Raw genomic sequence first — 23,262 nt, forward strand, 5'->3', positions numbered from 1 at the left:
CTACTGCCTTAACAATCACCTGAGCAGCGTTGCCATGGCATGTAATCTAATCACAGCACTTGATTTCTCACAGGATTTCTCTTTTTCTGTATCATGTTTGGGTTGACAACCCGTCTCTTCTCCTTTCATACACACTATCAGACAATTTGATATAACTCAAGATACTTCAGTGACCTACTGTGTTAGCACGTGGATTAGCTAGTTCAGGCAGAAAATCATTGCTTACCTTCCCTTTCTTCCCCTGAGTCTCAAACTGAATATCTCCAAAAGCATCAGTGGGAAATTCCTTTGTATGTTTCTTGTAATTCCATTTCTCATTTTGGTTGATCTGGGTGCCTTCTATGTGTTGGTTCTGGGCATAGCCACACTTGCACACATTCTCCCTGAGCAGGACGATATTGACAGGAAGGAACAGATTTCATTAAACCTACTTAAATGTTTCATCACGTCTCTTAGACCACACGTGATTAGCTTAAATCAACACAAAAAGAGATTTTAGCATCACATCTAATTTCCAGACTGTTTTCATCATCTTGGTTGTTTAAAAACCATCTTGATGTTTTATCCCTGTGCCATGGAAGGTTCAGGCACTACACTGCACTTGCATCTCCACTGAGAAAGAAGGAAGCAGGAGTGCAGGGAGGCATGGGGATCAAAGACAACAGAGAAGGCTTCTTGAGCCTTCACGTGCTCTGGCGATAGCCCCAACTGTTCTAGACTCCCAGCCACTTATCTCTAAGGTTCTGCAGGGTACTTCCTTTTCTTTAGAGTAAATTTCTTCATTTAGGTTAAAATAACTCGGGTTCCTTGTAACTGAAAGTCTTAATTACTAACACTGTGTATGTGTGTGTACGTAGGTATGTTCAGTAGCTCAGTAACATCCGACTCTTGCGTCCCCGTGGACTGGAGCCTGCCAGGGTCCTCGGTCCATGGGATTTCCCAGGCAACAATACTGGAGTGTATTGCCATTTCCTGCTCTCCAATATCTTCCCGACCCAGGAATCAAACCCATGTCTCCTGCATTGCAGGTGGATTCTTTACCACTGAGACACCAGGGAAGCCCAAATCTTAGTTACGATAGGGTATCGAAATTATCTGTATTGATATCAAAACATTTGCTATTTTCTGGAGTTATAAAAATTGAGCTAGGACCTGGAATCCAGAATCACTCCTCCACCAGTAACCTTGCCTCTCTTTTGGAACAGTTCTCTCAGACATCACTCAGTTTGGCTAAGAAAAATTTTTAAAAGTCAACTGGACTTGATTACAACTGCTTTAGTCTTTTCTCTGACTAACCCCAGGGGCACTTCCTGAGCTGAGGCTGCTCCTGATGGTTTCAGGATCCTCCCCACTATTGTGGTCCAAGTTGGCTTCCTCCCCTCTCCCTTTAGCTGTTTCTGTCCCACTACCCTTTGGCGTCCTTCCACACCCACCCACGTTCATTGCAGGATCGGGGAGGGAAGTCCGTGTCCCATCTGTCTTTGCTACAGCTGAAGAGTGACTCTCGAACCCTTTTCCCTCCCAAGAATAGGGGTGTGTTTTGGGTGACCTCGAATGAGAAGCTTGTCTGGCTCCAACTTGATGACTGGGCTCAGTCCAGTTCAGTCGCTCAGTCGTGTCCGACTCTTTGCGACCCCATGAACCACAGCACGCCAGGCCTCCCTGTCCATCACCAACTCCTGGAGTTCACCCAAACTCATGTCCATCGAGTCGGTGATGCCATCCAGCCATCTCATCCTCTGTCATCGCCTTCTCCTCCTGCCCTCAATCTTTCCCAGCATCAGGGTCTTTCCAAATGAGTCAGCTCTCCTCATCAGGTGGCCAAAGTATTGGAGTTTCAGCTTCAGCATCAGTCCTTCCAATGAACACCCAGGACTGATCTCCTTTAGGATGGACTGGTTGGATCTCCTTGCAGTCCAAGGGACTCTCAAGAGTCTTCTCCAACACCACAGTTCAAAAGCATCAATTCTTCGGCGCTCAGCTTTCTTTATAGTCCAACTCTCACATCCATACATGACTACTAGAAAAACCATAGCCTTGGCTAGACAGACCTTTGTTGGCAAAGTAATGTCTGTCTTTTTAATATGCTGTCTAGGTTGATCATAACTTTCCTTCCAAGGAGCAAGCGTCTTTTAATTTCATGGCTGCAATCACCATCCACAGTGATTTTGGAGCCCAGAAAAATAAAGTCAGCCACTGTTTCCATTCTTTCCCCATCTATTTGCCATGAAGTGATGGGACCGGATGCCATGATCTTAGTTTTCTGAATGTTGAGCTTCCAGCCAACTTTTTCACTCTCTTCTTTCACTTTCATCAAGAGGCTCTTTAGTTCTTCTTCACTTTCTGCCATAAGGGTGGTGTCATCTGCACATCTGAGCACCAATGCACATGAATTGGTCTACAGATGGAGAGGAGGCGGGAAGAAGCCAGGAAGGCATTAGGAGCACAGATACTTGGAGGAGGCGTAGAAGTGACAGAGGAGGGGGATGGGGAGGGTTAGGAGAGAGTCAGGATGCTAGTTCTACCCTCGGGACAAGTCAGAATCCTACAGAACTACGCTGTAAATATAGTAGCCGCTAGCCATGTGTCGGAGAAGGCAATGGCAAGCCACTCCAGTACTCTTGCCTAGAAAATCCCATGGACAGAGGAGCCTGGTGGGCTACAGTCCATGGGGTCGCTACTAGTTGGACAAGACTGAGCGACTTCACTTTCACTTTTCACTTTCACACATTGGAGAAGGAAATGGCAACCCACTCCAGTGTTCTTGCCTGGAGAATCCCAGGGACGGGGGAGCCTGGTGGGCTTCCGTCTATGGGGTCACACAGAGTCGGACACGACTGAAGTGACTTAGCAGCAGCAGCAGCAGCAGCCATGTGTGGCTATTTAATTTAACTTGAAAATTCAGCTCCTTGGTTGCACTAGCCAATTTCACATGCTCATATGGGATGATGCAGATAAAGAATATCCCCATTATAATAGAAAGGTCCACCGCACAGAGCCCATTACAGCAAAAGCAAAGTTCTTCCTGTCTCTACCTAGAACCCAGGATGGCTGAGGCAGTGAGAACTGAAGAGAACAAACCCGGATCCAGGGACGTACAGCCTCAGGAGTGCCAGGAGGCGACCCCTAACTGGGCAGCAGTGTCTCAGAGGGTACCCTCAGCAACAGGGGCCACAGTCAGGCATCACTCTCCTGTGACCACACAAGAAGCAGACATCCGAAAGGGGTTAAAGAAGAAAAACATGAGTGGTCTGGGCTTAGCATATACGGGACACCTCTGGGAGAGTTGCAGTAGCTTACATCAGCTGGTGCGCCAAGCAGCAGCAAAGTTACAGTATCACTGTTACCAGTCACTTCCCTGATTCCTCTGTCTGAAGAGTAATTTAGATCACAGAGAGCATCCGCACTGCCGATAGACAGATGAAAATAATAAATATGAGAAGTTAAAAAGCTTATGGAGTCTTGACTCTGGTCTATAACCTTGGGTCTCCTCTGAGATAGGCACTGGGAGACCCCGAGGTGTTCCTGTCCTCAGCTGGTGTTCCCTATCCTCCATCCACTTCTGCTGCTGCTAGTAGAAACACCCTGACTTTCCTTTGAGGACCCATCCTTCCCACACCAGGTCCATACGGACACAACATCCAGTCAGTCAGGTCAGTCGCTCAGTCGTGTCCGACTCTTTGAGACCCCATGGACTGCAGCACGCCAGGCTTCCCTGTCCATCACCAACTCCCAGAGTTTACTCGAGCTCATGTCCATTGAGTCAGTGATGCCATCCAACTGTCTCATCCTCTGTCATCCCCTTCTCCTCCAGCCTTCAATCTTTCCCAGCATCAGGGTCTTTTCCAATGAGTCAGTTCTTCGCATTAGGTGGCCAGAGTATTGGAGTTTCAGCTTCAGCATCAGTCCTTCCAATGACCCAAGACTAGCTAATTACATATTCCATCACCTTCCCAAGCATTAGAGTGGGTCCATGGCACATGCCAGGCCAATAAGAGCCATGAACTCCAAGATCAAGGTTCCAGGACTTTGGGTAGAATTGCTAAACCAGGCCCTCTTTCCCCTCACTGGTAAGCTAAAATGGCATCAGCCAGAGTTGTGGTGTCCATTTTGCTGTTACAAACGAGGAGCCTTCCCACCCAGAGGACAGACCCACAGGTAAAAAGAGGCAGGGTCTTGGTAACACTAAGCCCTGGATCTGGCTGTGCTTTCCAGCCACAAGTTCCCATTACAACTACCACTCATTTAAGCCAATTAGATTGGATATCTGCAAATGACAAGGTACTGATGAATACAGTCAGCCCAAGGCAGGGTCATTCTTAGAAGGGGCAGGAGCTTGGCCTGAAAAGAATGCACACATGGTTGCTTCCATGTCCTAGCTCTTGTAAATAGTGCTGATCTAGAGGGGGTCCAGGGGGCAGGGGAGGGAGGCTCAAGAAGGAGGTGATGTAAGTATAATTATGGTGATTTCCATTGCTGTATGACAGAAACCATCACACTGTAAAGCAATTTTCTCCCAATTAAAAAATAATTTAAAAAAAGAATGCACAAAGAAGAATCAGAAAACTGGGTTCCATCCTTCATTTCTCTCCTACCAGCAATATGAAAGTGAAAGTGTTAGTCCCTCAGTCGTGTCCGACTCTTTGCCACCCCATGTGCATCTCCTGTATTGCAGGCCAATTCTTAACCATCTGAGTCACAAGGGAAGCCCAGCAACATGACCCTGGGTAAAACACTGAGCCTCTCCAGGCCTCACTTGACTGGGAGGTCAAATGATAAGAGCTACGTTGCAGGGCAGTAGTAGAATTCACGATCAAGTATATCAAGTCCCCCTGACACAGTCGATGCTCAATAAATATTTGTTAAATGAATGAATGGTGTTTTCTACCAGTCAAACAAATTAACACAAAATCTTTAGGGAAATGTGGGGCGTAGACAGCTGACTCACAGAGTTTATACTCTGTCAAAATGCTTCATAATGACTAAGTTTATACCAATGACAAAATAGAAATCTCTTATTTTTTTCTGATGTTCATTTTCTAATTTGTACAAAGAAAGCACATTGACTAAGAACCTTCTATGGTAGGACTTTTATGAAACATCCCACTGAATCCTTACCACAACCCAGAATGTATACTTTGCTGGATTTCTAGGATAAGAGGATTCAGTTCAGAAGAGAATAATTAGTTCAAGTTCACGCAGTGAACAGGCAGCCAAGCATAGGTTGGATCTAAGGCTGATTGTAACACTCCTGATCTTGCTCTAACTGCTTCTGTTCAACAGAGAGTCAGTCTTTAAACATAAACTATGGCAGCAACTAAACAATCAATTAATAGATAGACTTCTATATATAGAAAGGATAAACAACAAAGTCCTCCTGTATAGCACAGGGGACTATATTCAACATCCTGTGATAAACCATTCGCTTCCCTGGTGGCTCAGTGGTGAAGAATCTTCTTGCAGTGCAGCAGACATGGGTTTGATCCCTGGGTGGGGACGATTCCCTGGAGAAGGAAATGGCAACCCACTCCAGTGTTCCTGCCTGGAAAAATCCCATGGACGGAGAAGCCTGGCAGGCTACAGTCCATGGGGAGGCGAAAGAGTTAGACATGACTTAGCGACTAAACAACAGCAATAAATGATAAACTGTAATGGAAAAGAATATGTTTAAAGAGAATATATGTGTGTGTGTGTATAACTGAATCACTTTGCTATATAGCAGAAAGCAATGCAACATTATAAATTGACTATACTCCTATTTATAGAATTAGTAGCTAGACTCTCTCCTATGGCCAGCAGGCAAAAGAGAGGGAGCAGAGAGGAAGACGAGAGAAAGGGAGAGCTAAAATCTCTTCATGAGAGCCCAGGGCGCCTTCCGTGGGAAACATCATCAGTCCACTTATCACTGGCCCGTTAGGTAACATTCACCGGGGACCTCCCCGGGGTTGCTCCCCAAGGCTTTTGTGACTCAGCCTGGATGTTCCAAAACATGGGAGACTCAGCATAGATGAACACGCAATCAGACAGGAGAAGCCACAGTCAACAGCTAGACAGAGGAGCCGGTCAGATTGCCACGAGTGTGCATGCCTGCTGTCTCCTGCCAAAGGCTATGAAATAACAAGGTTCATTGCCATGGCCACTCGGGTGGGCTTCCAGGCTCACGGGAACACCAGGAGAATGACAGCCTGTCTTGGAACCTTCACCCACTCCTGCCAAAGCTTAAAATATGAAATGATACCTCTCTAGGGACAAGCTGCTTGCCAAATTCTTCCTGCTCGCACACCATTTCTGAGAACTGCAAGATGCAAATAACTTGAATAATAAACTAGTCTGTTGTCGTGGTTGTTAATAATTTATCTTTGAACATACTAGCAAAATCGGAGGCAAAAGAGGTGCTTACGTGGCCTTGGAATCTTTGGTAAAGAAGACACACTCCCGTTTCTTAAAATTTGCTTCGATGAAATTCACCAAGTCCTTTGGAGAGAGAACATGGAACAACACATCACTAAATTGCTCTTAACCCCTGCTGCTCTTTATGAATGAACTAAACCCACTTCAAAGGGTCTAAGGATTCACTGCAGATCAGTAGCACCCAGTATCCTGTCACGCCTTTAGAGTATACAGAGCTTGTGAAAAAGAGGCATACATTTACATTTTTATAACTAAATGCAAATTTTTCTAACAGTTACTTGGCATTATCTTGTAACAAATGTCACACATACAAAGCATGTTTTTTCAACTCTAAGGCAACCAGGGGAAAATAAGGATCTGTTGGTAGCTTAGCATAAATAATGTATTACTGCAGATTCCCATTCCTCTAATGCTTGCTTTTCCAAAGACGATAAAGTGCAAACGCTCTTTCCAGACTTGCATTTGTCCCCCAACGGGCAGGTGGTCAGGCATATCCAGGACCTAATTCTGACTCGTGATGGAAAACTTCCCTTTAGGTGACAGAAGCAAACCAACTGGCAAAGGTTGAAAACTACTTTGAAAATATGTATACTCCTCAGAGTGGGAGGAGATATTTGCAACATGTATTGATCACCACAGGCTTGGTAAATAGAATATATAAAGGATGATGAGACACCAAGAATAAGACAGACAACGTCTTAAGAGAACAGCAGGAGACGTGAACAGGCATTAAATAAAAGAGGATACACAACCCATAAATGTGTGAGAGGTGCTCAGCCTCCTCTGGAATGAGGCAAACGTGAAGGGAAACCATAATGACGTCCCACGACACTCGCATCAGGCTGGAAAAATTAAGAAAGCATTGGCACCAATAGCCTGGGAACAGCTAGGCAGGGGGCCTCAGACCCACTGTGGGCAGTGAGCAAATTGGCACAACTCTGGAAAACTGGCCACCGCTGTCCCCTCAAAATAGTCCCTGTGTCCTGGGAATGCCCTGCATGCTCAGATGCCTGGCACAGGACTGTCAGCTTTAGGGGACTGACTTGCCCCATTGAGGGGGGGTTGGCAGCCCAAACCCACTTCCGTCAGGTCACTGGACACCCACAGTTCTCAGACAATGTCCTGTGGGTTTTCCTCCTGTCTTTGCACCAAAACCAAGTCTGACTCTTCATCCCCCACAGCGAGGCCACCACAAAAAAGGAGGGGACAGTCCCTGTCCTGGAAAAAGGTCCACCATGCCTTCAGTAGTCTCCTCCAGCCATCTGGCGCCCACCACTTACGTTCTGAGACATCAGAGAATGGGAACCACATGTCCCCTTTACCTGGTCCTTTAAATGATGTTTTGTCATAAATCCTGTCTTAACCCCAATTAGGGAGAAGTGTTCACCTTCACCCACCCTTTACCTCACACATCCAGGAAGGTTCAGAATAGCCCTTCTCCTAATAGCAAAATCAGAAACTCAAATGTTCATCCCCCTTAGGCAACAAAGGAGCGCAGGAGGAAGCCCAGCCCAGCAGGATTGAATCAACAACCACTATACCTGGTCACTCGGAGGAACCACGAACACAGGACGCTAGCAAAAAACCGAATCCACAAAGGAGTACTGATTGTGGGATTCCACAAATGTCAAAACAGACAAAACCAAACCATCCACTGTTTACGCACATATATTCAAACCATAAGCTTATGAATAAAAGTAAGGAATGGGGAACACAAAATTCAGGACAGCGTGGAGGGCTTTGACATGGGGGGCACATGGGAGTCTCCTGAAAAGTTCTGGTGATGGGTGCAAGAGTGTTAGTTGTATTGTTTTTCCTTAGGCTGGGAGTTTAGGTTTGTAGGTTCTTTTCTACCAATAATAATAATAATAATGTAGAAAGCAAAAATAAATCTTATATCCTCTGAATGAAAAAATTCCGAAGCCCTGTGATGTCCTTTCTTCCTCATAATTTTTTCTAGCTCTTCACTAGTTTTAAGTCTACTTCTCACAGATAAAGAAAGCTCCACACTATCAGCTTGCATGTGTAAGCTTTTGAAATCGATGACAGTGATGGAGGAGGGGTGGGGATAAACACTACCTGTTGCTAATAGTTCCCTCTGGAAAATGTACTTTGCAGAGGTGTGTGTTCTCAGGGATAAAGAGGACCCTCAGAACCGGGAGGTACCTGCGTGGTCTCAGAAATCCTACCCACAGGACCGCTGGCATCTCTGAGCACAGTGGGAAATCCATCCAGAAATTCCGGGGGAGCCCAGAGGAGCAGAACATGAAAGAGTCGGTCTCTGCCTACCAGCAGCACCCATGCCTGCCTCCACGTGGGATCCGGAAGGACCTTTTCTGCCTTCCCAGGAGTCTCGCCCTGCTGGAAGCCAGAGGAGGGGGCATTGGAGAAGTCACCAGCGTCCTCTGCCCATGGTGTAATTCTCACAGGGCCAGGGTGACCGCAGCAGTTACAAAATCTAAGTGGGCATTGGGTGGTGGGAGTGGCAAGAGCCTGGGTGCCCAGAGAACCTCATCCCGCAGATCAAAATACTGGCATGGGGACTTCCCTGATAGACCAGTGGTTAGACTCTGAGCATCCACTGCAAAGAGCACAGGTTTGATCCCTGGGGGAGGGAAATGAGATCGCGCATGTCCAGGGGCTTGGCCAAAATAAATAAATAAATAGTTTTAAAAAAATATGTATTGACATGCCCAGCACCCCAGAAGCCCCAGCCCAGTCCCTCCTCCTCCTTCCCTTTTCCGGAGTCATCCACCACCCTGACTTTCATCACTCTGGCTGAGGGGACCTTGGTATCAGACTGGAATGTTGTCTTTATTTCCTGACATGTGAGAGTGTTCTCTAGGACCTGAGAGCGAGCGGAAAGCCTGCGGGCATCACTGGAGGTGCAGGTGGGACTGGGTGGGAGGGGCGTGCGGAGAGGAGCCTTCTGCCCACTCGCGCCTCCCTGCCCGAGTCCTAGGCAACAGCTCAGTGCGCGGGGACGCAGAATGGCGAGAGGCGAGACAGGCACCAAAGAGAAGGGCTGGAAGCTACAGCCAGAAGAAACGCAGACGCAGGAGCCACCAGCCACGGAATTAAATCAAAGGACTTCAAAACTCACTTCTAAGGTGAACCCACAGGGCTGGAAGCAAGAACACCAAGCATCAACTCATAAAAACAAATATTCATAGTATGGTATTTCACTACCATGTATAAAATATGTCAAATAGATACCATATATACAATAGCCAGTGGGAGTTTGTTGTGTGACTCAGGGAGCTCAAACTGGGGCTCTGTGACAACCTAGAGGGGTGGGATGGGGTGGGAAGTGGGAGTGAGGTTCCAGAGGGAGGGGACGTATGTATACCTGTGGCTGATTCATGTTGATGTATAGCAGAAACCAGCACAACATTGAAAAGCAATTATCGTTCAATTAAAACTAAATATTTTTTTAAAGTGCAGTATTTAAAATATTATATAAGTCAGCTAATAGGTGCACTCTTGAATGAATAAACAACAAACTCCTACTGTATAGTACAGAGACCTATATGCAATATCCTGTAATAAACCATAATGAAAAAGAACATGAGGAAGATACATATATGTATGTGTGTGTGTGTATTAAGTGAATCACTCTGCTGTACAGCAAAAATTAATATATTGTCAATCAACTACACTTCAATATCTATTTTTTAAAGGCCCAAAACAAATGCATTCTTTAACAAGGTAAGGTTACAGTTACAATCTTTAAAACAGGAATGTCTGACAAACAACACAGAAAATAAAACACAGACATGAATGAGATTAGTCTTGATCTTTTTAAAGAAGGAGCGAAGTGAAGTGAAGTGAAGTGAAAGTCGCTCAGTTGTGTCCGACTCTTTGGGATCCCATGGACAAGCCCATGGAATTCTCCAGGCCAGAATACTGGAGTGGGTAGCCTTTACCTTTTCCAGGGGATCACTCCAACGCAGGGATGAGCCCAGGTCTCCTGCAATGCAGGCGGATTCTTTACCAGAAAGAAGGAGTAAGTCCCCAAAGAACCTTAACTGCGTGTTGGAGGGGGCCGGTTAACTCACACTCTCCATGTAGGACACGTCGGTGCTCCGGGACGCGCTGGAGTACAGGGTCCGGGTGCTGTCCGGCGTGCCGTTCCTTCTGTTCCTCATGCTGAGCCGTGCGCCCTTGAAGGACATCTCTTCTCCTGTGGACAAAGGGGAGGAGGGAAGATGGGGTGGCCAGGCTGCACTGAAGGCTTCACCGCAGTGCCCTCCCCGAGCCCCTCCCCGCTCGCCCCCCAGAGCCCCATCCCTACCCAACCCACCGCCCCCACAATGGGGTAACTGTCCCCCTACCCCTGCTCTCCTCCCTTTATCTCTCCTCCGGGACCCAGCCTGAGTTCAGTCCCTCCTTACACTTTCCCTGGCCCCTCCCGCCTGGGCAGGGGCCCTCCAGATGCGCCCTCTTGTCTAGAGAGTGGGATCCGGCATCCCTGACCACCACATAAGAGTTGAAGGATGGCTCCTTTCAAGCTGATGGCTTTGGAGAGAGCTGTAACCAGCAGCTTGCAGCTAGAAGACCAGTGGGCAGGCAGGAGAGAGGATTCCTGCCCTGATCCAGTCACAGGAAGGGGGAGGAGGGCTTTCATCAACAGGGGCAGTAGGGCCCGAGGACCAGTGAGCTCCGGGTCACCCTGACACTTGGAGCCAGCACACGGGTCCCAGGGGCCCCTGACAACTTCCTCCCAGGCTCCAGGAGCAGGCCATGAGCCGGGGGTATCACAGAAGCCTCGGTTGCCATGGAGTTGCCCCCAGGATGCCCCCTGCTCTTCTGGGGATCCGAGTCTCCTAACCCAGCTTCAGGATATGATCCTGAAGATCATGTCCCTCCTGTCTCCTGAACGTTATCTCAGACCTGTATCCACCAACAGCTACACCACATGGTGGTCGAGCAGACACAGCAAACTCAGGGCTCCTAGAACAATGGCATCATCCTTCGCATACATTCCCCTCCACCCTTCACCCCGACCCTCTGTCTGCTGGGACCAAGCTCCCCCAGCTGCCTGTGACCTCTCCCCCCACCACCCTTTCCTCTGTCATCACCACATCCAAGGAGTAGTCCCACCCCTTCGCCCCTCTCTAGCTCTTCCAGTGGCCCACAGCTGCCCCCCAGACCCAGGTACCTCAACCTGACCTCACACACTTCCCTCTCCTTCTGGGCCAGGCTCCTCACTGGGCCCCGACTTTGCCATGTGAGTCCCACGGTCTGTCTGCAGCCCTCTTCCCCAACTCCCCCCCACCGCCAGCTGGTTATCTCCTGCTCAACCTCCCGATCTTATGCACCATCTCTTCAGGGAGGTACCAATGATGCCCAGGCTGACACAGATGCCCGGTGGCCTATTCTGGAAGCACCATCCACTCTCCACCAAGACATGAGTATCCTGATTTGTTTCAGATCTGTTTGGCCCCCTGTCTGTCTACTTACGACGAAAACCAGATCTGTCTGCTCAGCAAGGAGATCAAACCAGTCAATCCCAAAGGAGATCAACCCTGAATATTCATTGGAAGGATGCTGAAGCTGAGCTCCAATACTTTGGTCCCTGGATGCGAAGATCCCATTCATTGGAAAAGACCCTGATGCTGGGAAAGATTGAAGGCAGGAGGAGAAGGGGGCGACAGAGGATGGATGAGACAGTTAAACAGCATCACCGACTCAATGGACATGAATTTGGGCAAACTCCAGGAGATACTGGAGGACAGAGGAGTCCATCGGATCACAAAGAGCTGTACACAACTGAGCAACTGAACAGCAACTGTACTCCCAGAGCCTGGCACAGAGCCCAGAGCAGAATGTATTAATACCAAGACTGATGGAATACATAGCAATTATATAACACTCCCCCTCACCCCCTAAATCCTCCTTTAGTTTGCAAATTACTTCCACCTCGCCTTCCGCAACCCCTGCACGTGGAAAGGCTGAGACCCACGGCTCAACTCAGCTCCTGACCTCTCAGCCTGGCTCCTCCTTCCAGATCACCAGTCCCAGCCTCAAAACCCTCCCATGCCACAGAGATCGATGGCCTCTTTAAAGTCCGCTGAGAACCCTCAGGCCAGGCTGTTTAAAACAACAAGCGCTCCTTTTACTTCTCTCTCTAGGCGTTTCACACAGAGACTCAGAGTATTAATCGGTACTTTACATACATTATTGTAAAACCACAAATCAATCCTGCCAGGGATTTACTGCGATTCCCATACAGCAGCAAATGGCTTCTAAGCAGGGCACCAACGGTCAGCAAGTGATTTCATTTGCTCGCAATGAAAAAACTGCTTATTGCATTGCAGCAGAAAATGTCTATTTTTGCTTTTTAATCACAGTTTAAATAAGAAATGGGAAGGCTGTGTAAAAAGGGCAGGAAGAAGTCCTGTTCTGACATTTCAGGGGCCTTTATCCCATGTTAGTTTCTATTTGGTTTTCTGAGGTCAGCTGATATTCTAGTTGACTAATTATGGGTCTGGACCACCTTCACACTGCCTCACATGCCAGGTATTCCAGGTACACCGTTTATCCATCTCCTAAACACAGTTGGGAGTTAAGGCCTGGCTGTGAAAGGGGATTAGGAGACGGGACATAGGGTCAAGGACCAAGGGCTTCTAGGGAGGTCTGGAGAGGAGAGGAGAGGGTCTACAGGGGCCCCCAGGATCCTTGAAAGGGGGCAAACTGGAAAAGCAAAATGACAACCATGAGGAGGAGAAAGTGAAAGTCACACAAGGGAGAAACCAGTTAATGCATCAAATACAAAGGAAAAATCATAAAGTCATACCACTAGATCGAACAATACAAAACCCTGTAGAAAAATGGGTGAAAGAATCCAAAGCCATCAAACAGGGAAACACAAGTCACTAATAAACACAAACATAAGCTATGCCTTCCTAGTAATAAAAATAATAAACCTCCAGTGACAATGAAGCATCCAGGGGAGACAGTCTCAGATGACAGCATTTGATGTTGAAAAGAGCTTAGTGCAAACTCTCTCATATGGTTGGGTGGCCGGGGGAGGTAAAAATCATTTTCCAGCCTGCAAACCAGTGTGGCAACAATGTAGCAAAAGTTCAAATATTATCCTTGGGGCTCTGGAGAATTCTAGATAAAAGAAGTCATTAGAAAGACATTAAAGGGTATACTCAGAAGATCTTTGTTTCATAGAAAAAATTAGAAATGATCTAAGTTCCAACAATAGGAAAACATTACATGCAGAAGGAGTAAGAGGATGGTACCATGAATGAGGTGTATTTTAATGACATGGAAAAATTAATAAGATTTATTGTAAGCAGATGGAGAAGGCAATGGCAAGCCACTCCAGTACTCTTGCCTAGAAAATCCCATGGATGGAGGAGCCTGGTAGGCTGCAGTCCATGGGGTCGCTACAAGTCAGACAAGACTGAGCGACTTCACTTTCACTTTTCACTTTCACACATTGGGGAAGGAAATGGCAACCCACTCCAGTGTTCTTGCCTGGAGAATCCCAGGGACGGGGGAGCCTGGTGGGCTGCCGTCTATGGGGTCGCACAGAGTCGGACACGACTGAAGCAACTTAGCAGCAGCAGCAGCAGCATTGTGAGCAGAAGAACAGCAGGAGGCAAGAAATCCCAGTGGTCAGGAGCTCTGACCTTAGAGAGACAGTCAGCTTGGGTTCAACCACTCACCCTATGACCTTTAATGGGTCTTTCACCCTCTGGCTTCCCTATAAAGGTGAAGGCGGGAGAAGGGGATGACAGAGGATGAGAAGGTTGGATGGCATCACCGATTCAAAGGACATGCGTTTGAGCAAACTCTGAAAGACAGTGAAGGACAGGGAAGCCTGGGGTGCTGGGGTCGCAGAGTCCAGACCACTAAACAGCAACAACAAAGGAGCCAGCACACAACGCACCTTCAGGAGGGGCAGCTATCAAAGAAGGGAGTGTACAGTCATTACATAGAACGTGTGTAAGGCACATGGAAGTCAGTGCACCGAGACGGTGACCGTTGCTATGAGTGTGGGTGGGACTGAGCGACTTTATGTCCATCCTTTCACTTTCTATATTTGGCAAAATTAAATATATTCCTTATGCAATCCTGAAAACATATTTAATAAACAGGAAAAGTCTCTAGAGCCTGGGTAAGGCAAAGATAAGCGATGACCTTAGTGATGACATTTCAGTAAGTGGGGGTGGGAGACTGAAGACCACAGGACGGACCTCCCCATCCACATGGGGAGTGGGTAGCTACCGCGGAGGGGAGGGTCACAGGCTGACTTGCTAACCCCTGAGGGGTGGGATCCGTGTTTCAATCCTGGGGGAGGTACAGAGTAGGACTTCGTGGGGTAGCTGGGAGCAGTAAGACTGTCAGCACGAAACTGATCAACTGAGGATGAACGATCCATCGAAGAGAAAAGGAAAAGGGAGTCGAGAATAATAAATGCTGATGACAATTTGGGGGATCTTTTTTTTCCCCCTCTCACTTCGTATTCTTTGAAATCATTCCTGGACATGACACTGACTTCCTATGACCCCAGGTGCTTGGTCTCAACTGGACTGTCTGACACGTACTCCAGAGAAGAAATGCCAAGTCTGCCCCAGACGAGAGGCTGGCTGGGGACACTGCACGCAAGTGAAACTGCACACTATGAAACTCTAGAGCAGTCGCTTAAAAAGCCAAGTTTAGAGTAGTGGTCTCAAAGGTGGAGCTTAGGGCTTCCCGGTTGTGAGGGGCTCAAGGACCCCTCCCCACACCTGTGGGAAGAGTGCTGCTCCTTCAGATTTGTATCTTCAGGTTCCTAACAAGCTCCCTCTGGGGAAGGGTTTATGCTGCCCAAAAGCATCTGGACACATCTGCTCTGGGGCTTGGCTGCACACTCGTTCCTGGTCACCCAACTGCACAGGCAGCCAGGAGACGTCTGCGGCGGCTTCCATCTCTTGGAATGGAGAAGAAAGAACAACTTTACTTGAGGAGAAGTGAATGGTTTACCAAGCTCCAGAAGTTAAAGGTGATGGGCTGATTGCCCAAAACCCCAACACTTAGGAGTCAGAGTTTCACACACATCTTGGAATACATGATCATGTAACTTTCAAACTGTAACACGACACAATGGAACATGACATAAGCATAATACATAACTCTTATGGTCTTAAAGCCTAGCCAAAGTTATCTCTTATATGTTACTTTCTCTCGATCAGAATTGAGATGTTTGGGACTTCAGAAATGAGGTATGGTGGTCCAGTGGTTAAGAATTCGCCTGCTAATGGAGAGGACATGGGTTCCATGCCTGGTTCCAAGGAGCAACTAAGCCTGTGGACCACAACTGTTGAAGCCTGTGTGGTCAGCAACAAGAGAAGCCACTGCAATCAGCCCACTGACCACAAGAAAGTCTAGCTCCTGCTCATAGTAATAAGGCCTGCGTGCGGCAGTGAAGACCCTGAGCAACCAAAAATAAAAGTAAATAAATTATATTTTTTAATGAGGTATTTGGTATCCACATGAAAGAGATATTCCACCCAGTTGGAGGGCAGTGGAGTATAATGTTGTCAAGCATGAGTTTCAAGCCTAGGACCCTCTTCTTGCTTTGTCTGAGTGTAGTTCTCTAAGTTAATGAAATTCTCACTGAGGAGTAGGAAAGTGAGAGCACCAGATGTGGACTAACCCCACCGGGGGGACCTCCCCAAGTAAGAATCCACCAGAAAAACGACACCAAACATGCTCCGTAATGTGGATATGACGTCTGATAAGGTGGATTTCATGGAATTCACACACACAGTTTACTCTATTATTCTACTTCTTAAAAAACTGTAGGGTTGGCCAATGCATCAGGAAAACACTAGCTTCATAAACAGGCCAGAATTTCAAAAGTGAAAGTGCAAATCGAATCCGACTCTTTGTGACTCCATGGACTACACAGTCCATTGGATTCTCCAGGCCAGAATACCGGAGTGGGTAGCCTTTCCCTTCTCCAAGGGATCATCCCAACCCAGGGATCAAACTCAGATCTCCCACATTGCCGGTGGATTCTTTACCACTGAGCCACCGGGAAGCCCAGATCTTGATTCCTGTAAGATCACCGTCACCAGCCTCAATGTGAAGTCTCTGAAGAAGGTATGTGCTGACCTGATCAGAAGCATGAAGGAAAAGAATCTCAAAGTGAAAGGACCTGTTTGGATGCCTTCCAAGACTCTGAGAATAACTGCAAGGAAAACTCCTCGTGGTGATGGTTCTAAGACTTGGGATTGATTCCAGATGAGGATCCACAAGTGACTCATGGGCCCACACAGTCCTTCTGAGATTGTCAAGCAGATCCCTTCTATCAAGACTGAGCCAGAAGTCAAGGTGGAAGCTGCCACTGCCAATGTCTAAATCAACGTTTTTAATAAATTGATAATCAGTTGTTTAAAAAAAGGAAAGAAGAAAAAGTTCCACACAGCAGACATAGCGAAAGTCAATAGGATAAATCTTTTTCCCTGTAGTAGGGAAAGAACTGAAAGTGAAGTCACTCAGTCATGTCTGACTCTTTGCGACCCCATGGGCTGTAGCCCACCAGGCTCCTCCATGGAATTTTCCAGGCAAGAACACTGGAGTGGGTTGCCAACTGAGTCTTCAATATTAAAAAAAAAAAAAGTCTCATGCCAGGTGAAATTAATAGGCTTAAAGGTACCCAGTGAAATTATTTAAGGATAAAAATAAGAATAAAGCCATACAAGCAGGCAAAACAGAAAATTTCTTTGATATGTATGGATGTTAGGAATAGTTTGTGTTCTTTGTACTTTCACATACATTTAAATGTCTAAATTTGAAACTTTATTAAGGATGTCTTGATTTTTGACTTTTAAAAATGTTCAAGACAATGAATTTTCTTGAATTAAAGGTTGCTGCTGCTGCTGCTGCTAAGTCACTTCAGTCATGTCTGACTCTGTGCGACCCCATAGGCGGAAGCCCACCAGGCTTCCCCGTCCCTGGGATTCTCCAGGCAATAGTACTGGAGTGGCTTGCCATTGCCTTCTCCGGAATTAAAGGTTACAGTAGCTTTAAAAATGACCCAGATATATGTACAAACTAAATCTCAGATGTTCTTGGAAACTTTACAGGCATAAGATTCTGGTTGAACTTCACAATGTAAGAACTGTTAAGTGAAAATTGCCCAGTGAGAGGAAAGCCCTACATCTAAAAAAAGACATTGTGAACAACCCTTAAAGGTTTTAAATCTGCCCAGAAATCCACCTCAGTATCTGAGATTTCCCTCTGTCTCTTCCTCTAATTAAGTTTGTTATTGGTTATAGCATTCAAGATAACAAAGAGCATTGCATATAAGGGGAAAGATTGTGATGTAGAAATTGTATCCTCAGCCAATACAAATGTGAATGCAGCAGAAAGCACCCTCAGGAATTGGAGGAGGAGGTCAGAAGGCACCCACACAACTTGCAGCAGTTCAGAAAAAGGGTTTTGAAGGGGTGATGAGTTTAAAGAATAAATGGAGAAGATATGGTGGAACTTCTTTTTTTTTTTTGCACTTTAATTGTTTTGTATTCTATCTCAGTGCACAAATATTTGAAGAGACTTACTAAGATATTATTGAAAGCAAAGGAACTGGAGAGAAAGAGGTGAGCAGAGATTAAAATGAAAGAAAAACTAGTACGGTGAAGGACTCTTGAAGCACACGGAAAGCCTGCTTGTGGCGCATGGCTAGAAATTGCAACCTAATTGCAAGGGACATTGTCACCTGCTTATTTAACTTATATGCAGAGTACATCATGAGAAACGCTGGGCTGGAGGAAGCACAAGCTGGAATCAAGATTGCCAGGAGAAATATCAATAACCTCAGATATGCAGATGACACCACCCTTAGGGCAGAAAGTCAAAAGGAACTAAAGAGCCTCTTGATGAAAGTGAAAGGGGAGAATGAAAAACCAACGTTGGCTTAAAGCTCAACATTCAGAAAACTAAGATCATGGCATCCAGTCCCATCACTTCATGGGAAATAGATGGGGAAAGAATGGACACAGTGGCTGACTTTATTTTCCTGGGCTCCAGAATCACTGCAGATGGTGACTGCAGCCATGAAATTAAAAGATGCTTACTCCTTGGAAGGAAAGTTATGACCAACCTAGACAGCATATTAAAAAGCAGAGACATTACTTTGCCAACAAAGGTCTGCCTAGTCAAGGCTATGGTTTTTCCAGTGGTCATGTATGGATGTGAGAGTTGGACTATAAAGAAAGCTGAGTGCCGAAGAATTGATGCTTTTGAACTGTGGTGTTGCAGAAGACTCTTGAGAGTCCCTTGGACTGCAAGGAGATCCAACCAGTCCATCCTAAAGGAGATCAGTCCTGGGTGTTCATTGGAAGTGTTAGGTCGGTAGAATAGGGAAAAGAAGTCCAAAATGGCAGTGGCCAAAAGACAAGGAAGGGAAAAGCCTGCAAAACAGAACAAAGGAAGGTCCGAGGACCGGAGTGAGGACCTCAGGTAAAACAATACTCCTGGCTGGCCCAATTTACATAGGGCAGGCCCAGGGGAAAAATAAAAACATAAAAAGAGGAGCCAAAGCTAGCTCTCTCTCTCTCTCTCCCGCGTGCTGGGCGCTCTTCTCTTCGTGTCTTTGGACCGACGTGCCCTCACGCCTTGAAGATGGATTTTCCTGCTATCTTCTAAATAAATAGAGCTGTAACACTGATTTGTCTGAGAGCTATAACATGGTCCATTCGAGACCTGAGAGCCATAACATGGTCTGTCCAAGACCCAAGAGCTGTGACACGCCGAGGGGGCTTTAATGTCTGTCACCCCAAATCTTTGTTGTGACGAGGCAAAAACCAAGGAGCATACACTCGCCTGACAGAAGGACTGATGTTGAAGCTGAAACTCCAATACTTTGGCCACCTGATGTGAAGAGCTGACTTATTTGCAAAGACTTTGATGCTGGGAAAGATTGAGGGCAGGAGGAGAAGGGGACAACGGAGGATGAGCCAGTTGGATGGTGAGAGGGCAACAGGCAGGAAGGCCAGGGGTCTCCAAATGGAGGAAATAGCCTGCAAGTGTCAGGCATTTTTATGCCTCTTAAGTGGCAGGAGGAAACAAACTAGCAGCACTTTTTTCTTCTCTATACAAATTTAGAAGGAAGTTTCCCTTAAAATACTGTGTTGCCATAATGACACCTGGTTTCACCTGAGGTTAACTATTCTCAAACCTTGAGTTAACCAATGCATTTTTCTTATGGAAATATTGGTCTTAAGCTATTTTAATATACTATGCATTTACCCCAGACTCTGTCTTCAAGTCAGTTCCGCCTAATGGCTCAGAACCTAGTTGACAAACCAGTATGTTTTACTCAGATATTGTTCCCCTAATCTATGTAAACGAAACTACTGGGGGTAATCTACACTCAGAGAAGGCAATGGCAAGCCACTCCAGTACTCTTGCCTAGAAAATCCCATGGATGGAGGAGCCTGGTAGGCTGCAGTCCATGGGGTCGCTAGGGGTCGGACACTTCTGAGCGACTTTACTTTCACTTTTCACTTTCACACATTGGAGAAGGAAACGGCAACCCACTCCAGTGTTCTTGCCTGGAGAATCCCAGGGACGGGGGAGCCTGGTGGGCTTCCATCTATGGGGTCACACAGAGTCGGACACAACTGAAGTGACTTAGCAGCAGCAGCAGCCCTTCTACAAGATTTAAGTTAATCATTTTATGGCCCGGGATGAATCATCTGGTGTCAAAATTATCCCAAAATGCATCTTATGGGTGAGGGGCCTGGTGCCACTCTGAGTTTTAAGACATTCCTTTATTTCATTAACAGACTGCTAGTGACAATATAACATCCAGGTGAAGACTAGCAGGGGGGTACTCTTTCTGCCCCCTTCTGATGCCTATGTCAGAAGCTTTCTCTATCTCCCTTATACTTTAATAAAACTTTATTACACAGAAGCTCTGAGCGATTAAGCCTCGTCTCTGGCCCCGGATTGAATTCTTCTCCTCCAGAGGAGGAACAATCAATGGCAACAATCAATGGCATCACCGACTCGATGGACATGAGTTTGGGTGGACTCCGGGAGTTGGTGATGGACAGGGAGGCCTGGCGTGCTGTGGTTCGTGGGGTCGCAGAGTCGGACACGACTGAGCGACTGAACTGAACCGAAAGCAAGGAAACACGGTCAATTTCACGTTTCACAGAGTCCATAAAGCAAGATCAAACCCATATTCCCTGATCCAGAGTCCAGTACACAAACAGCTCCTGCAGTTTGGGTGGGATGGGGCAGACGGCGAGACTGTGAAGGGGCAGCATGGGGGGGGGGATGTTTTTCTAGCAGCAGCAGTAGAACACTTCCACAACGTGATTGTGGTGGTGGTTACACAAATCTCCTGATGCTAAACTTGCATGAAACTCTACACCTGCTTTCTAGGTGGTGCAGCGGCAAAGAATCCACCTGCCAATGCAGGAGAGGGTTTGATCCCCAGGCTGGGACGATCCCCTGGAGTAGGAAGTGGCAACCCAGTCCAGTATTCTTGCCTGGCTTTTCCCATGGACAGAGGAGCCTGGCAGGCTACAGTCCACGGGGCCACAAAAAGTCAGACATGACTGAGCACGCAGGCAAACGAGAGCGATCTGAATAAATAAAGGCTGCGGGGTATAGCAGTGTCCGTCCCCTGGTGTTGATGGTATACTCTGGTTATGCATGATGTTACCTTTGTGGGGGACCAGGTGAAGGTGACCTGGGATCTCTCTGTACTATGTTTTCAATTTCAAATGGATAATCCTATGAGACCGTTTCATAGATATTTGAGAGTGTATGAAAGGCATCAGTTTGACTCTTAGCATGTGCAAAAGCAGTGACAGTTTCCAAACTACAATCTAAGAGGGCCTCAGAGGCAGCAATTTGACTCTGACTGGTGGGCTACTCTAAGTCTGTTATTATCTCAAAATAATAAGTTAAAAAGAACACTGGGCCACATGATAGGAGACATCTTGACATAACCCTGTAATACCTACAGCACCAAACTGTGTGGCCATCTAGTATAAACCCTGAATGCCAGTGGAAGATTCATCACTAAGGTAAAATTCAGTGCAGGCAATTCTGTACTGGGGACAAATGATGGCTCCAGTATAGAATGTCTGAGAGTTTGGCCAGATTTAGGACTTACTTCTTGTCGTTCAGTCGCTCAGTCGTGTCTGACTTTTTGTGACCCAATGGACTACAGCACTCCAGGCTTCCCTGTCCTTCACTGTCTCCCTGAGTTTGCTCAGACTCATGTCCATTGAGTCGGTGATACCATCCAACCATCTAATCCTCTGTTGTCCCCTTCTCCTCCTGCCTTCAATCTTTCCCAGCATCGGGGTTTTTTCCAATGAGTTGGCTCTTTGCATCAGGTGGCAAAAGTGCTGGAGCTTCAGCTTCAGCATCAATCCTTCCAATGAGTATTCAGGGTTGATTTCCTTTAGGATAAACTGGTTGGATCTCTTTCTTACTTGTTGAATGATGTAAAATCTTTCTTGATTTCATTAATATCTCAATTATTTTTACTTATAGTCCTTATTCTCAGATTGCAGATGACTCTTACTAAATTAATGGAGTCCTAATAACCACCAAGAAGGCTACCTCAGTGACAATTAAAGTCACAGTGGATTCTGAACCAGCATTCATGGTTTCCAACTTTACCATAGATCGTGAAGATACTGCTTACCATCCACATCAGGACAGCAGCTCTGTGCTAACCTCTGCCCACTTTCTCCAATTTCCCACATGGAAACACATGATGACTGGGCAGCAAAATCACTGGGGGCCTCACTCAAACTCAGACTTGTGGGCCCCACCCACAGGGACCCCACAGATTTGGGGTGGGACGCAGATTCAGCAACTCTAACATGTTTCCTGATGCTGCTGAGGCTGCTGCAGAACCACTCAGCTCACCCAGGAGGCAGCCAATAACACCAATCAGGCTTTATCAAAGCTGGCACCGGAATCTTTTCCAAGCTCAAGCATGTAGTTGACGGGACACTTGAGAGGAGGTCGCGTGTCATGTATTCAGTCTGTACTTTGTTGTTGAGTCACTCAGTCATGAACCTTTTGCCACCCTATGAACTGTAGCCGACCAGGGTCCTCTGTCCACGGGATTCTCCAGGCAAGAATACTGCAGTGGGTTGCCCTTTCCTCCTCCAGAGGGTATTCCCGATCCAGGGATCGCACCTGCATTTCCTGCATTGGGAGGCAGATTCTTTACCACTGAACCATCAGGAAAGCCCTCAGTCTCTATTTAGAGAAACCCTGGTCTCGTAAGCCTGGGGTGCAAAAGTGAACACTGTTATCAATATCAATATCATCCACCTTCTGCCACCTCTTTTATTCACAAAAAAAAAAAAAAAATAAGGAGACCTGGGAAGGGGGAGAGGGACTATTTGGAGCAAGATGTGGAGAAGCCTAAGAAAGAGATTTTTACCTCTCTGGAGACAGTCTGGAATTAAGAAATCCAATAACCCTCCTCTCTTCATCCTGTTCCAGCTCTTAATTTTGTTATGTTGGCTCTATCCATTAAAGTTCTATGGTCAGTTACAACATTTTTACAAACAATAATGCTAGCATTTTTGTCTGGAAGTTTCTACTAAACACTGCATTGCTAAGAAGCACAGGCTCTAGACCTGAGTTCTCCAGTCCAGCAGGCTTGAGCCACCTGTGGCTGGTGAGCGTGTGACATGTGGCTGGTATAACAGATACACTGTAAGCATATAATACACAGTGGATTTCGAAGATTTAAAATGAAAAAATAATGTAAAACATGGCATGTATGATTTTTATATTGGCTGAATGTTAAAAAGAAAATATTCTGAGTATATGACTAAATGAAATATGTTACAGAAATTT

At 46.5% G+C, this 23,262-nt stretch overlaps 1 protein-coding gene across 1 annotated transcript in view; it reads right to left on the reverse strand.

Moving 5' to 3' along the window:
- Positions 1–10,586, reverse strand: part of TRPM8 (transient receptor potential cation channel subfamily M member 8) — a 78,317-nt gene extending 67,731 nt beyond the window's left edge. The window contains exons 1-3 of the mRNA XM_055402424.2: positions 10,470–10,586; positions 6,401–6,474; positions 227–383 (exon numbers count right to left, since the gene is read on the reverse strand). Of these exons, the coding sequence (XP_055258399.2) occupies positions 227–383; positions 6,401–6,474; positions 10,470–10,586 (348 nt within the window). The remainder of the gene's footprint in view (positions 1–226; positions 384–6,400; positions 6,475–10,469) is intronic.
- Between the last annotated feature and the right edge of the window lie 12,676 nt (positions 10,587–23,262).

Source organism: Moschus berezovskii, chromosome 4, assembly GCF_049115385.1.
Source record: "Moschus berezovskii isolate FMDL1 chromosome 4, NW_MosBer_1.0, whole genome shotgun sequence".
Lineage (NCBI taxonomy): Eukaryota > Metazoa > Chordata > Mammalia > Artiodactyla > Moschidae > Moschus > Moschus berezovskii.